Source organism: Nicotiana tomentosiformis, chromosome 11 (assembly GCF_000390325.3).
Source record: "Nicotiana tomentosiformis chromosome 11, ASM39032v3, whole genome shotgun sequence".
NCBI lineage: Eukaryota > Viridiplantae > Streptophyta > Magnoliopsida > Solanales > Solanaceae > Nicotiana > Nicotiana tomentosiformis.
In genome coordinates this window covers 48,632,692-48,650,611 of record NC_090822.1, presented here as the reverse complement: position 1 = coordinate 48,650,611, position 17,920 = coordinate 48,632,692, and the positions used below count along the sequence as shown (strand labels likewise).

General features: G+C 32.3%; 1 protein-coding gene across 1 annotated transcript; it reads left to right on the top strand.

The window, feature by feature from the left end:
• The first annotated feature begins 1,036 nt into the window (after positions 1-1,036).
• On the top strand, positions 1,037-5,707 carry LOC138901403 (uncharacterized). The gene is made up of 2 exons (XM_070189164.1): positions 1,037-1,220; positions 4,376-5,707. Exons 1-2 carry the CDS (start codon positions 1,037-1,039, stop codon positions 5,209-5,211), a joined length of 1,020 nt encoding a protein of 339 aa, XP_070045265.1. The 3' UTR covers positions 5,212-5,707.
• Positions 5,708-17,920: the final 12,213 nt, after the last annotated feature.

Genomic DNA, 17,920 nt, shown 5'->3' with positions numbered 1-17,920 from the left:
GAAGAAGAATCTAAAAAATTAACAGCTTTTACAGTACCACAAGGATTTTATGAATGGAACGTTTTACCATTTGGATATAAAAATGCACCAGGAAGATACCAACATTTTATGGATAGCTATTTTAATCAATTAGAAAACTGTATAATCTACATAGACGATATACTACTATACTCAAGGACACAAGATCAACATATAAAATTATTAGAAAAATTCATACATATAATAGAATCCTCAGGAATTAGCCTTAGTAAAAATAAGGCAGAAATACTTAAAAATCAGGTGGAATTCTTAGGAATTCAAATAGATAAAAATGGAATTAAAATGCAAACACATATAGTACAAAAAATAATAAATTTAAATGAAACCCTAGATACAAAAAAGAAATTACAATCATTCTTAGGATTAGTTAACCAAGTTAGAGAATATATACCTAAATTGGCAGAAAATTTAAAACCTTTACAGAAAAAATTAAAGAAAGATATAGAATATCACTTTGATGAAAAAGACAAAACATATATACAAAAAATAAAAGATATGTGTAAAAAATTACCAAAACTATATTTTCCAGATGAAAATAGAGAATTTATATATATAGTAGAGACAGACTCAAGTAACCATAGTTATGGAGGAGTACTTAAATACAAATATAAGGATGAAAAAATAGAACATCACTGTAGATATTATTCAGGATCATTTACGGAACCACAGTTAAAATGGGAAATAAATAGAAAAGAATTATTAGCTTTATATAAGTGTTTATTATCGTTTGAACCATATATAGTATATAACAAATTTATTGTTAGAACAGATAACACACAAGTTAAATGGTGGATAACCAAAAAGGTACAAGACTCAGTTACAACGAAAGAAATACGAAGACTCGTATTAAATATACTAAATTTCACATTTACAATAGAAATAATTCCTACTGACAAGAATGTGATTGCAGATTACTTATCAAGACAAAAGTACACAAACAAATGAAGAAGAAACTACACAAGACCTATTTTCAATACTTACTACACTATCACTACAAATGACGGAAGTAGAAAAGAGGTTGCAGATTATAGAAGCAAAAAACCTAAGCCAGCAGCATGGCTCAAAACATGCGGAACTAAGCCAGCAGCATGGCTCAAAACATGCGGACCTAGGAGGTGACGTTGGGAAACACCTAAAAACCCAAAACCTACAAACTAACACTATTTTACATACAGCTGCAGGTACATCAACATCAGCAATAAGAAAAGGAAAACATACAAATACAAATATGAACGCCATGTTCAACAAGCCATATACCCCAAAATCCCAAAATCCTTTGACACCATCACCACAAACAACTAGCTATAGAGAAAGCTTAAACCAGGAAAAACAAACCTACGATTATATTACCAACAGCTATATACAAAATATCCACAAGATTCAAACCTTTTTAAACCTAAATCCGAGATCAAAAACAATCCAAAACCCAAAAACAGACTATATAACACAACCATTACAAGGATACAACCGACTGATTGCCCAACCAGGGACGAATGCAAATTTAGTTAAAACATGTTACAATTACGGACTATTAAGTACAGTGTACACACAAACCGGACAAGAAATAGCTACAATACCAGAGCTATATAGTGCCTTTACTACCTACAAGAGAATCACCAAAGGAGACCTATTTTATATAAAATTTTATGTAGCACCAGCAGAGATACTCTATAACGAGATAAAACCAATAATCCAAGTTATTAAATTAGGACTAACTAGAGAAATGATTATCCCAGAAAATGTACAAATACAACCAGAAATACCCAAACCTGATATACCAGCATTCTACTCAAACAAAAGAATTATAGGACTATCAACCATTCTAAGTGAACTAGTCAACAATTATGTAGAAGAAAAACCTATTTGGGGATACCAATCCCGAGAACACACGATGATCTACACCCATTCAAAAAACCTAAGGGAAAACGACATGGAAGAGATACGGAGATGGATTAAAACATTAATCCAACCAGAAGAAGCACCCATTACAAGAGCTATTAGAGGAGAATTTATTTCTCAAAACTTAATGACAAGATACTGCAAACAAATTAGTCCAATCTATTCAGAGCACATATGTTCGAAATGTCAAGGAGAGAAAAACATAGTTCCAGAAATCAAATTTGAAGAAGAAGAAAACTAAAAAGATACGCAACAAAATATCAAGAAAGAGACAAAGGAATCTTACAACAAAAGCTACAAGACAAAAACAAAAGGACAGCTAGCAGGATCGGCAGGACCCAAGAAGAAGCAGAAAATGACATAAAGAAAAAAGCTATGTAATTATTAAAGCAACTTTTGACTTTATGTAAATTATTTTCCGTCTTTTAGTTTTTAAGTTGTTGTTGTGAGTCCCACTTTATCACTACCACTGTCAGTGGAAAAACTGTTGGGAACGCGTCTTTTACTTTAATTTTAGACCGTCCAAGTGTAAAGTTAGGAGGACGATGTTTGGATTAGTTTCCGTTATAAATAGACAGCCCTTAAGGCTTAGAGGGACACACCTTACCTTACCCCTTTCACATCCTTCTGAAAAAACTCTCTTGTAACCTCTCTTGTAAAAATCTATTCAGTGAAATAAATTAACATCTTTAATCTATGGAGCAATCCAAACCTATGAAAGAAGAAATCCCCGATATACAGTATCAAGTAAGTTTTTTTTAAAATATGTATAGCTAAATACATATATTCCTGAAATCTCTAGATTATCATAATTGTTATCATGTTATAACTGTTATTTAGAATAATTTTAGTAAGTTTGCCATGAATAATTATGCTGAGAGTAGTTTAAGCCCAGACTATGCCATCCTAAGGGTGAAACCAGTAAGGCAGAAGGCCGTGGTAGGGAAGTAACCAGAGTTGAGGCGCTGTTAGGGTAAAACGATTGAAGCAAAAAATCATGGTAGTGACTAAAAGAATTGTTCTTAATAACTTGTTATAGGATGACGATAAACATGATAAACGAAGAGATTAAAGGAATATTTTTAGCCAAAACATCAAACAAAAATGGATCATCCTTACATCTTAGATAACACTGATGAATATAAAATAACCATTTTACACATACTTAGATCACTAAATAATGATATCAAAAATATAATATTTGACAAATTACTTATGAACGAAATACTAGAACTAATGACCCAACAATGGTATGATTTAGCAGAATTATCTGACTTAGAAGAAGAGAATACAATAAGCCTATCTGAATTTGATATACTTACAGAGGATATATATTCAGACTAGATGAACCTAACAGAAACCCGAAAAATAATAGAATTACAAGAACATAGATTACATCAAAATATGCAATTATATCAAGAATCTAAAGATCTAATCTTTTTAGAACATATAAGAGATAATATAAAACAATTAAAAGAACTACATAATAAGGATAAACTAGAAAAACTAAATATAAACAAATTAATAACATTCTTCCAACTCCAAAAAATTAATATAAACGAATATATAGAAACAGGAGAAATAGAATATGTAGAATATATAACAAATTGTAAAATAGAAATATCAAAATTAGAATCTATAATAAGAGAATATTATGATTAAGCATGATAAATCAAGAATATTTATCATACTGGATAGAAATTACGGAAAAAATAGAAGCTTTAGAACAACAACTAAAATTAACAATCAATACTTACTTAATAACAAAGGATATAGACCTTCTGATAAATATACAACAAGACATAACGGAAATATTAAAAATAAAACCGTTACAAACAGAATATTACAATAAAATATTTACAATATAAAAATAGTCATAAATACAACAAATCCACTAAAGACTAAACAAAAATATAATCTGAACCACTTTTAAAGAATGATAGAAAAATACAGAATAACTACTTACATGACAAAAAGAATGCTAGAAAAATATAAAATACTAGTCCTATATTTTATCAAAGAATTAAAACCTACTGACATAAAAATAGATATTTGGGAAAAAATACTTAAATACGAAAAAGAAGTAGAAGACCCACAAAATACATACGATTTGGTAGAAGAATATTCAGACTTATGAAGATTTATGAACAAAAGCTAATCGGAGCTAAATCCGACCCACAAAATACATACGATTTGGTAGAAGAATATTCAGACTTATGAAGATTTATGAACAAAAGCTAATCGGAGCTAAATCCGACCCACAAAAAGAAGACCCACAAAATACATACGATTTGGTAGAAGAATATTCAGACTTATGAAGATTTATGAACAAAAGCTAATCGGAGCTAAATCCGACCCACAAAATCCCCAAAATGAAATCTAAATGATGAAAGTATAAAAGCATTAAGAAGTAATAAAAAATTCGATGGTGAATCAGCTACAACAACTATAGACATATTAATAAAATATGAATTAGCTATAAGAAATGAATTTAGTAGTATGACAACAGAAATAGAAGAGCAACAAAAAGAAAAAACAGTAAGTAGAAATCTAATGAACAAACTAGCTATATGTAACATGTGTTACATAGACGAATATACGTGTGCATTTAAAGAATATTACTATAAAGGAACATATAGTGTTGAAGAAGGAAAAGAAATCAGAAAAATATACTTTACAAAATTACCAGAACCTTTTAGTTCTAAAATAATAAGAGATTGGGAAAAAGCAGGATTAGAAGATACCTTAGGAGCTAGAATTAGATATTTAAAGAATTGGTTTATAGAATTATGTGAAAAACATAAAGAAGAAATTAAAATGGAAAAAACACTGATAAAAAACCTTACATGTTGTAAAATTAAAACTGCACCCCAGTTTGGATGTACAGATAATTATTATAAAAAGAAAAATTATAAAAGAAAATATAAAAAATATAGAAGAAATAAGTTAAAATATAAGTATAAAAACCCGAGGAAAAGATATTATATAAAAGATTACAAAAGAAAAAGACCATATAGAATTAAGAAAAAATTATCCGAATGTACTTGTTACAATTGTGGAAAATTAGGACACCTAGCCAAAGATTGTAAATTACCTAGAGACCCTAAAAAGAAACAAATAACAGAAATTAACACTGATAATGAAGAATACATGCAACTAGACTATATAGATTATGAATTAGATAGTGAAGATAGTATTTATGAATTAGAACCTGAATTAGAAACAGAAATAGAATCAGAAAAAGAACTATCAGATATAGAGGAAAATGACTGAAAACGATATACAAATAATAAGCAGAGAAGAATATAAGGATGAAGAATCAAGTGAACAAAAAGTAATATTTGATAATGATATTTTTGAAAAAATAAAAGGAAAAGATTTAGATTTAAGCATCGGTAAAATATTAGAAGTACCAACAATAAAAAACTGGTTCAAAATTAAAAAAGAAGAATATTATGTAATAAGTCAAAAAGAACATATAATAGATTGTAAATATACTAGAGGAAAAGCTAAAATACCTATAATAAATAAAAGAACAATAAATAAAGAAATTCAGAATATAAAAGCAAAAAATCCGATCAAATATGTACACTTAGGAGGAACAGAAATACTTATAAAAGCCTGTTTTAGAGAAGGGATAGATACACCAATAGAAATATATTTAGCAGATGATAGAATAGTACAACCTATAGAAAAGAGTATAATTTGTGCAATAAAAGGAAATTTGATATACCAAAAATTTAAATTTATAATTAGTGCTAACTATACAGTAGCATTAAAAGATGCTAATATAGATAAATCACTAGTATTGTACTGGAAAATGTCAGGAATAGAGCTGGCACCAGGAAGTAAAATATTTACAGCAAAATGTAAAAATTTATATATATTAACAACCAATCACAAAATAACAGCACGAAATAAGATTGAAAAAATAAAGATAGAAAACCCATTTGATAGTATAATATCAGTCATAGACAATAATGATTATAGTTACAAAGATATAGATATGGAAGGAGATTTAGAAATAGTAAGAGAAAGACTAAGCACATCTAAAAGAATAAATTATGAATCCCCACAAACTACATCTTCAAGAGCAAGTACCTCGAGAAGATTAGAATATACAAACCCACAAAGATTAATAAAAGAACCGGAGTTACACAACTATTATATAACAGGAGTAATAGATCAAAGAAAATACCTAATAATGATAAATACTGGACAAGAAGACAATTATATAACTAAAGAACTAGTTAAAGAAAGTGAAATAATAACTACAGAAACAATATGCCCAGGATTACCTAAAAATTTGGTAGGAACAGAAGAAATAACAAAGAAGGAACTAATTATTGGAGGAATCCCAGTAGAAATAGAATTTAATATTTACCAAGGAAATGAAAATATTACCTTAGGAATAAAATGGTTAGAAACAGTTAAACCATATAACCTAGGAGATAGACATCTTATAATAACATATAAAAATAAGAAAATAACAATTGAAAGAACCTTAACATGACAAAAATATATATACTAGCAAAAATAATAATAGAAGGATATTACAGCAGATATTATACACCCATGATAGATACAGGAGCAGGAGTAAATGTATGCAGACATAACTGTTTACCTGAAGATAAATGGGAAAAATTATTAACACCTATTGTGGTAACAGGATTTAACAATGAAGGAAGCTTGATAACGCAAAAAGCAAAAAATATAAAAATACAAATATGGGATAAAATACTAACTATGGATGAAATATATAGTTATGAATTTACAAATAAAGATATATTAATAGGAATGCCCTTTTTAGATAAATTATACCCACATATAATAACAAAAACTCATTGGTGGTTTACTACACCATGCAAACAAAAAATAGGAGCAAAAAGAGTAAGAAATAAAATAAGAAAAACAACACCGTGGATTAAAGGAAGTGAAAAGGTAACCCAAAAATTAGAAAATGAAAAAATAAATGAGCAACAAATAGAATTAATAATATTTGCTATAAATAAGATAAAAATAATTCAAGACAAATTAGAATCATTATATAATGAAAATCCCCTTCAAGGATGGGATAAACATAAAACGAAAGTAAAAATAGAATTAATAGATGAAAATAGTATAATAACACAGAAACCATTAAAATATAATTTTAATGATCTAGAAGAATTCAAAATGCATATAAAAGAACTATTAAAAAATAATTATATACAGAAAAGTAATAGTAAACATAATAGCCCAGCATTTATAGTAAATAAACATAATGAGCAAAAAAGAGGTAAAAGTAGAATGGTAATAGATTATAGGAATTTAAATGCAAAAACAAAAACATATAATTACCCGATACCAAATAAAATATTAAAAATAAGGCAAGTACAAGGATATAATTACTTCAGTAAATTCGATTGTAAATCAGGATTTTATCACCTAAAATTAGAAGAAGAATCTAAAAAATTAACAGCTTTTACAGTACCACAAGGATTTTATGAATGGAACGTTTTACCATTTGGATATAAAAATGCACCAGGAAGATACCAACATTTTATGGATAGCTATTTTAATCAATTAGAAAACTGTATAATCTACATAGACGATATACTACTATACTCAAGGACACAAGATCAACATATAAAATTATTAGAAAAATTCATACATATAATAGAATCCTCAGGAATTAGCCTTAGTAAAAATAAGGCAGAAATACTTAAAAATCAGGTGGAATTCTTAGGAATTCAAATAGATAAAAATGGAATTAAAATGCAAACACATATAGTACAAAAAATAATAAATTTAAATGAAACCCTAGATACAAAAAAGAAATTACAATCATTCTTAGGATTAGTTAACCAAGTTAGAGAATATATACCTAAATTGGCAGAAAATTTAAAACCTTTACAGAAAAAATTAAAGAAAGATATAGAATATCACTTTGATGAAAAAGACAAAACATATATACAAAAAATAAAAGATATGTGTAAAAAATTACCAAAACTATATTTTCCAGATGAAAATAGAGAATTTATATATATAGTAGAGACAGACTCAAGTAACCATAGTTATGGAGGAGTACTTAAATACAAATATAAGGATGAAAAAATAGAACATCACTGTAGATATTATTCAGGATCATTTACGGAACCACAGTTAAAATGGGAAATAAATAGAAAAGAATTATTAGCTTTATATAAGTGTTTATTATCGTTTGAACCATATATAGTATATAACAAATTTATTGTTAGAACAGATAACACACAAGTTAAATGGTGGATAACCAAAAAGGTACAAGACTCAGTTACAACGAAAGAAATACGAAGACTCGTATTAAATATACTAAATTTCACATTTACAATAGAAATAATTTCTACTGACAAGAATGTGATTGCAGATTACTTATCAAGACAAAAGTACACAAACAAATGAAGAAGAAACTACACAAGACCTATTTTCAATACTTACTACACTATCACTACAAATGACGGAAGTAGAAAAGAGGTTGCAGATTATAGAAGCAAAAAACCTAAGCCAGCAGCATGGCTCAAAACATGCGGAACTAAGCCAGCAGCATGGCTCAAAACATGCGGACCTAGGAGGTGACGTTGGGAAACACCTAAAAACCCAAAACCTACAAACTAACACTATTTTACATACAGCTGCAGGTACATCAACATCAGCAATAAGAAAAGGAAAACATACAAATACAAATATGAACGCCATGTTCAACAAGCCATATACCCCAAAATCCCAAAATCCTTTGACACCATCACCACAAACAACTAGCTATAGAGAAAGCTTAAACCAGGAAAAACAAACCTACGATTATATTACCAACAGCTATATACAAAATATCCACAAGATTCAAACCTTTTTAAACCTAAATCCGAGATCAAAAACAATCCAAAACCCAAAAACAGACTATATAACACAACCATTACAAGGATACAACCGACTGATTGCCCAACCAGGGACGAATGCAAATTTAGTTAAAACATGTTACAATTACGGACTATTAAGTACAGTGTACACACAAACCGGACAAGAAATAGCTACAATACCAGAGCTATATAGTGCCTTTACTACCTACAAGAGAATCACCAAAGGAGACCTATTTTATATAAAATTTTATGTAGCACCAGCAGAGATACTCTATAACGAGATAAAACCAATAATCCAAGTTATTAAATTAGGACTAACTAGAGAAATGATTATCCCAGAAAATGTACAAATACAACCAGAAATACCCAAACCTGATATACCAGCATTCTACTCAAACAAAAGAATTATAGGACTATCAACCATTCTAAGTGAACTAGTCAACAATTATGTAGAAGAAAAACCTATTTGGGGATACCAATCCCGAGAACACACGATGATCTACACCCATTCAAAAAACCTAAGGGAAAACGACATGGAAGAGATACGGAGATGGATTAAAACATTAATCCAACCAGAAGAAGCACCCATTACAAGAGCTATTAGAGGAGAATTTATTTCTCAAAACTTAATGACAAGATACTGCAAACAAATTAGTCCAATCTACTCAGAGCACATATGTTCGAAATGTCAAGGAGAGAAAAACATAGTTCCAGAAATCAAATTTGAAGAAGAAGAAAACTAAAAAGATACGCAACAAAATATCAAGAAAGAGACAAAGGAATCTTACAACAAAAGCTACAAGACAAAAACAAAAGGACAGCTAGCAGGATCGGCAGGACCCAAGAAGAAGCAGAAAATGACATAAAGAAAAAAGCTATGTAATTATTAAAGCAACTTTTGACTTTATGTAAATTATTTTCCGTCTTTTAGTTTTTAAGTTGTTGTTGTGAGTCCCACTTTATCACTACCACTGTCAGTGGAAAAACTGTTGGGAACGCGTCTTTTACTTTAATTTTAGACCGTCCAAGTGTAAAGTTAGGAGGACGATGTTTGGATTAGTTTCCGTTATAAATAGACAGCCCTTAAGGCTTAGAGGGACACACCTTACCTTACCCCTTTCACATCCTTCTGAAAAAACTCTCTTGTAACCTCTCTTGTAAAAATCTATTCAGTGAAATAAATTAACATCTTTAATCTATGGAGCAATCCAAACCTATGAAAGAAGAAATCCCCGATATACAGTATCAAGTAAGTTTTTTTTAAAATATGTATAGCTAAATACATATATTCCTGAAATCTCTAGATTATCATAATTGTTATCATGTTATAACTGTTATTTAGAATAATTTTAGTAAGTTTGCCATGAATAATTATGCTGAGAGTAGTTTAAGCCCAGACTATGCCATCCTAAGGGTGAAACCAGTAAGGCAGAAGGCCGTGGTAGGGAAGTAACCAGAGTTGAGGCGCTGTTAGGGTAAAACGATTGAAGCAAAAAATCATGGTAGTGACTAAAAGAATTGTTCTTAATAACTTGTTATAGGATGACGATAAACATGATAAACGAAGAGATTAAAGGAATATTTTTAGCCAAAACATCAAACAAAAATGGATCATCCTTACATCTTAGATAACACTGATGAATATAAAATAACCATTTTACACATACTTAGATCACTAAATAATGATATCAAAAATATAATATTTGACAAATTACTTATGAACGAAATACTAGAACTAATGACCCAACAATGGTATGATTTAGCAGAATTATCTGACTTAGAAGAAGAGAATACAATAAGCCTATCTGAATTTGATATACTTACAGAGGATATATATTCAGACTAGATGAACCTAACAGAAACCCGAAAAATAATAGAATTACAAGAACATAGATTACATCAAAATATGCAATTATATCAAGAATCTAAAGATCTAATCTTTTTAGAACATATAAGAGATAATATAAAACAATTAAAAGAACTACATAATAAGGATAAACTAGAAAAACTAAATATAAACAAATTAATAACATTCTTCCAACTCCAAAAAATTAATATAAACGAATATATAGAAACAGGAGAAATAGAATATGTAGAATATATAACAAATTGTAAAATAGAAATATCAAAATTAGAATCTATAATAAGAGAATATTATGATTAAGCATGATAAATCAAGAATATTTACCATACTGGATAGAAATTACGGAAAAAATAGAAGCTTTAGAACAACAACTAAAATTAACAATCAATACTTACTTAATAACAAAGGATATAGACCTTCTGATAAATATACAACAAGACATAACGGAAATATTAAAAATAAAACCGTTACAAACAGAATATTACAATAAAATATTTACAATATAAAAATAGTCATAAATACAACAAATCCACTAAAGACTAAACAAAAATATAATCTGAACCACTTTTAAAGAATGATAGAAAAATACAGAATAACTACTTACATGACAAAAAGAATGCTAGAAAAATATAAAATACTAGTCCTATATTTTATCAAAGAATTAAAACCTACTGACATAAAAATAGATATTTGGGAAAAAATACTTAAATACGAAAAAGAAGTAGAAGACCCACAAAATACATACGATTTGGTAGAAGAATATTCAGACTTATGAAGATTTATGAACAAAAGCTAATCGGAGCTAAATCCGACCCACAAAAAGAAGACCCACAAAATACATACGATTTGGTAGAAGAATATTCAGACTTATGAAGATTTATGAACAAAAGCTAATCGGAGCTAAATCCGACCCACAAAATCCCCAAAATGGTATGAGGCATAAAGGCATTTTACGAAGATAAAACAAGTATTAATATATAGCACTTCCTTTGTTAATAATTCATGTTTTAAATTGCCAACATTGTCCAGAATCATATCCTACATTTAAAAATTACTTAGCTTCCATTTGTGATGGTTCATAAATGCTAATTATATACTTAAATACCTGCAACCTATGAAAGGAAATCTCCATCATTTTATTAATTACCTCTTCTTGATAACTGGAGCATAAGATATTTACAACAGACAATTATATTTCCATAAAATTATTGGAAGGATGGAAAAACTTGAAAAGATAAATACTTAACTGCTAAGAGTAGAACCACTTATGGAATAGCATTACGTTTATGTATCGTTACTTGGATCATGCCAAAATGAAGGAAGGCTTAGCCTTAGCATACCTGGAGTAGGGAAAAAATCATATGATATTCTTGGAAAAGGTTGCACCGTACTCTTTTAGAACCGCAAAATTTACGTTGTTAAGCTGCCAATAATTCTCGTTGGATTTTTGGTTGAAGAAAGTCTCGTTGTTAATGTAGTGTTGTAGGAATTATGTTTCTAACGTGCAAAAGCTCTATCTGATTGTAGTTTTGTTAGAATGAAGATACTAGACATGAAAAGTCTTGAAAATGAATCATGTTTTGTGGCAGTGTAGTTAGAAATGAACATATTGGACAAGAAATGTCTTGTAATGAATTTTGTTGGGTTGCTACCTAATGAAGATTTTTTAAGAGTCATAGTCTTAGAATGTGGCAAGCTGCCACGTTTGTTTTTTTTTTTTGGGGGGGGGGGGGGGTTAGTCTTATCTCTTAATTTATTAATTTTTATTCACTTATTAGGTAATTAGGTAATGTCCTGTTACCCGGTAATTAACCAATTACCCACATAATTATGAATTGTCTCAAATTACTTAAAATTCTATTCATTTTTAATATACTTTATACATCATACTATCACGGTCATATGGTACCTTGTATGATACTAGTCCATAAATATCGGGTATTATAGCTCGGACTGTATTTTATCCCAAATCGACAACCTTCAATGAAATTCATTTTCTTTAATTCGTGTACCCTTTTATCCTTCATGGCACTTACTTATCGCTTGTTATAAATAGCATAAATATGCTAACCTCAAGATAATCGCATCCCCGAGTCTATGTCAATTAAATGAAGACAAAAATTTAACGAACGAGAAATGCGAGATGTAACATTTTGTACTTAGGAGCATGTTCGGACTGTGAATCTGAGGTCTGTAGCTGATTTAGGCTTGAATTGGCGAAAGTCGAATTTTTGGAGATTTGGACCGGAAGTGGATTTTTTGATATTGGGGACGGAATGCGATTCCGAGAGTTGGAACAACTCTGTTATGTTATTTGGGACTTGTCTGCAAAATTTGACGTTATTCCGGGTTGATTTGATAGGTTTCAGCGCGAGTTTAGAAGTTGGAAGATTTGAAAGTTCTTAAGTTCGATTCGTGGTGCGATTTGTATTTTTAGCCTTGTTTGATGTGATTTGAGACCCCGAGCTATTCCGTGCTAGGTTATGGAACTTATTTGTGTATTTAGGCAGGGTCCCGAGGGCCTTGGGTGTGTTTCGGATAGGCTACAGGTCATTTCCTCCTATTTTGAACTGCTGTTATATGTCATCTGGTTTTCTTCATCGCGTTCGCGTCCTTTCCTTCGTATTCACATAGTGTTATTTTGGAGGGTGAAATATTTTCTCTTCGCGTTCGCAGTCACCCTCTTGCGTTCACGGTCACCCTCTCGCGTTTGCAAAGAGCAGTCGTTGGGCCATCATATTTTTACTCTCTGCGTTCACGAACATGTTGTCGCGTTCGCGAAGCACAACTGGGCAGTTTCCATTTTCCTTCTTCACGAACGCGATTGCTCTTCCGTGTTCACAATGCATAAACACCTGGGGAGAATATAAGTTCTCTATTCCGAGGGTTAGGTCATTTTTATCATATCTTGACTTGTGGAGCTCGGTTTTGAACGATTCTTTATGAGGTTTCCAAATAAATCGATTGGGTAAATGTTCTTCACCTAGAATTTTATATATTCCACGATTTTATCTTTTTTTTTATCATTTAATTTGTGTTTTGTGCTGAGAAAAATGGTGGTTTTTGAAGAAAATTTCAAAAATAAAAAACCATGATTTGAGGGACGAAATGGTATCGGAATTTGATAATATTTATATGGTTGGACTCATATTAGAATGGGTGTTCGGATTTTGTGAAATTTTTTGGTTCCAAGGTGCGGGCCCGGGGGTCGACTTTTGGACCGATTTTTTAGATTTTGATAAAAATTGAAGCTTTATGATCCAGAATAGTTTTTTATGAGTTTTATTGTGCTTTGAAGTTATTTTGATTAGATTTGAGCTGTCCGAAGGTCATTTCACCCGAGAAGTTTATTTTTGAGTATCGGTTTATCTTCTTTGAGGTAAGTATCTTGCCTAACCTTGTGTGGGGGATTTTTTCCTTAGGATTTAAGTCTTCTATGTTGATTGTAGTCCATATACGTGAGGTGACGAGTGCGTGCTCGGACTTATTTGTGAAAAGTTGGCCCTTTTAGGATTCTTAGATCCTTATATTCAGCGAGTATGAAGTTGTTCTTGATATGATTAAGTTCCTATTTACTAGTTTCACCTCTACATGCTTTAATTAGAATTAATTGCTTTCAGGAATCACTCTTATTGCCTATTTGACTCATATTTGACTTAACTGAAGATTTTACCTCCTCTATTGTCATGCTATCTTTTCATAACTGCTTATCTTTATTTGGAATTATTATTATCTCATCCTATGATTTGTTCAGTCTTAATTGAGGTTATGATTATCTTTCCGCTGCTTATCCTTAATTGAATTGTCTAATATCCTTTGAAATTCCTCAACCTTAAAAGAAGTTTTAGATATCCTATATCTTAGTCGACTTATTTTATTTGAAATTATTTGACTCATGTTAGATTTCCCGTTGTTGAAATGTATATTGTGGGATCGTTGCTACATATTAATTTTCCCTTGTTGAATTGTTCTCTTTACGCCTAGCATTCTTTACTGTGGTTATTCGTTGTGAATTGGTTCTACCGTTTCTTTGTGATTTAAAGCTCTTGAGTTGATTTACTTGTCGTACTTTGTATTATTGTCATTGTTGTTGTTGTTCTTGTTGTGGTAAAGCACGCGGTTTTTGCCGTGCGGTTGTTATTATTGTGATGCACGAGGTTTCTGCCGTGCGGTTGTTGTATGGGGTTGCACGAGGTTTTTGCTGTGCTATTGTTACTATTGATATTTGCACATTTAGAGGTCGTTTCGCAAGGCAAGGGCTTGTTAAAGTAGAGATTTTCACAACTTGAGGTATGTAACACTTCTAAACTTGGTTCTGAGGTATGAAACCCCAAATTTCATGTTATGTGATTGGTGTTGAGGTGACGCATGTGCTAGGTGAGATTCATGTAGGTGTGCACCATAAGAATTGTGACTTGGTCGATTCTATGCAACTAAATAGTTGATTAATGTAATGACCCGGCCGGTCATTTCGAGAGTTATAGCCATGTTTTCCCTGATTCTGCTTCTTTTGTGCTTTACAATTGTATTATGTCTTACCGAGCTGGTTGGTTCAGGTCCGGAGTGATTTTGGAGTGAATTGAGACACTTAGTCTCTTAATTGGAAGCTTAAGTTAGAAAAGTCGAGCGGATGTCGACTTATGGGAAAACGACTTCAGATTTAAATTTTTATGGTTCTGTTAGCTCCGTTAGGTGATTATGGACTTATGAGCATGCCCGGAATGTGATTTGGAGGACCGTAGTAGAATTAGGCTTGAATTGGCGAAACTTGGAATTTTGGCGATTTTGGCCGGCAGTGGAAATTTTGATATCAGGGTCGGATTGGATTTCCGGAAGTTGGAATAGGTTTGTGGTATCATTTTTGACTTGTGTGTAAAATTTTAGATCAATCGGGCGTGGTTTGGTAGATTTCGGCGTCGTTTGTAGAATTTTAATGTTTAGAAGTTCTTTAGGCTTGAATCCGAGTGTAATTGGTATTTTGATGTTGTCTTTAGTGATTCTGTAATAACCCGGCCGGTCGTTTTTAGAATATAAGTCTCGTCCGTCGGCATAAGGCTCTGAGCATCTCCGTATTATGTGTATTGACTTGCGTGCGTTGTTGGTTTCAGTTACCGAATGATTCGGAGTGATATAGGACACTTAGTCCCTAAAACGGAAGCCTAAGTCTTAGTATTTTGACCGTAGTTGGAACTATGTGAAGACGACTCCAGAATGGAGTTCCGTCGGCTCCGTTGGGTAGTCGGGACAGGGCCCTCTACGTCCTCTTAAAACAACCTAACATATTCAGAACCCTGACTTGGTAATACGCCAAGAGTAGGTGGAGCACACCAACCAAAAGCTGACATCTGGAGGAAGTCTACAGTAGAGGGTCGTTGCCTCGTCCTATGTGATAACCTCGATCAGACACACATCAAAGCAGAATCTCCATATCCTTATCAGTTACCTTCCCCCTCTTGGCCCGACTACTATCCTCTTCCTCTGCATATCCCATAACATACACAGACGAACCTTGATTGACGGACTCCCAAGACTGTGGAATATCTAGAACCTCAGAAGATCTGGTGTCCGCAATTACCCTGACATAGTTTTGAGCCTGAGGGGAACCCGATTGTGCCAATTTGTGCACCACTCCCCTCATACCCTGATCAACGGGCTGTGATTATGAAACTAAGGGCCTTGGTGAGGTCAGAACTCCTCTCACCCCATCTGCTGCCGGAGTGATTGAAACAGCTTGAACGGATGACTCATATGGATCCTCGGATTGATCCTCTTCAATAGAACCCATGATCTTCGATGGGTCTGACTCCATAGTGTAACTTATATCTCCTTCTAATACTTCCGTAACCTTCTGACCTGTGCTAGCAGCTCGCGCTTGTCGTCTAGTAGTAATAGGCATCACTAAAACATAAATAAGGTAAAGATTAGGAGTGGGTACTTATGACTCAGTTCTATCGCATAATCTGGATTAGAAAGAAAAGTAACCATCCTAAATATCCGGTAGTCTCTTGTTTATAAGTGTGGTACACAACACACCCATAAATAAGAATCTACGAGATACGGCTTGTAGACTCCCTAGGAGAGAACTGCTCTGATACCACTTTTGTCACGCCCCGAGCCTGGGGGCGAGACCGGCACCCGGTGCCTTACCTATCCTTGCATACCACTTACAACTGATAGGCTCTGAACATGTAATGTCATACTCTGGCCATGGGCCATATTACAAAATAATGTACGAAGCAAAATATAAAACTAAATAGAGGCTAATGCTGACTAAATGTCAACATAAAGCTGGCCCGGCAATGCCGTCATAATTACTATAACTGACAAGCTAACAAAATATACATACAGGGCCTACAAGCCCAATATACTGCACTAAGTGACATGATATGTTTACAAGCCTCTACTGATGGATGTACTATGATCGGAACAGGGCTCCGACCTACCCATAACCTATATACATATATACACAAGATGTACACAAAACCTCTAAACCCGACAACTCCGAAGGACGGGGAGCTTACCGATAACGCTGAACTCGGGCAACACCTATTGAGGAGGTCTACCTGTCTGTCTGTCTGTCTGAACCTGCACGCATGAAATGCAGTGCCCCCAAAAAGGGACGTCAGTATGAAATAATGTACCGAGTATGTAAGAAAATATACTAAAAGCTAAAACCGAACTGATAATATAATAACTGAACGCAACTGGGAGTCAAAGAAAATCTGAAGATATGCTCACCTGCTGATACTGACTTAACTCTCACAATATAGTAAGTAAAATAGATGTCCGACCTTATAAGGATCGGCATATATATATATATATATATATATATATATATATATATATATATATATATATATATATATATATATACTGGAGTTCCGTCGGCTCCGTTGGGTGATTTTGTGTCACGCCCCGAGCCTGGGGGCGAGACCGGCACCCGATGCCTTACCTATCCTTGCGTACCACTTACGACTGAGAGGCTCTGAACTTGTAATTTCATACTCTGGCCATGGGCCACATTACAAGATAATGTACGAGGAGGTCAACCCGTCTGTCCATCTGAACCTACACGCATGAAATGCAGCGCCCCCAAAAAAGGGACGTCACTACGAAATAATGTACCGAGTATGTAAGGCAATATACTGAAAGCTGAAACTGAACTGATAATAGAATAACTGAATGCAACTGGGAGTCAAAACAAATCTGAAGATATGCTCACCTGCTGATACTGACTTAACTCTCA

Coding starts and splice junctions, on each gene's coding strand:
- LOC138901403 (XM_070189164.1), top strand. CDS start 1,037: ATGACGGAAGTAGAAAAGAGGTTGCAGATTATAGAAGCAAAAAACCTA. Junction 1,221..4,375: donor TATTTTACATACAGCTGCAG/GTACATCAACAT, acceptor ATGGTGAATCAG/CTACAACAACTATAGACATA.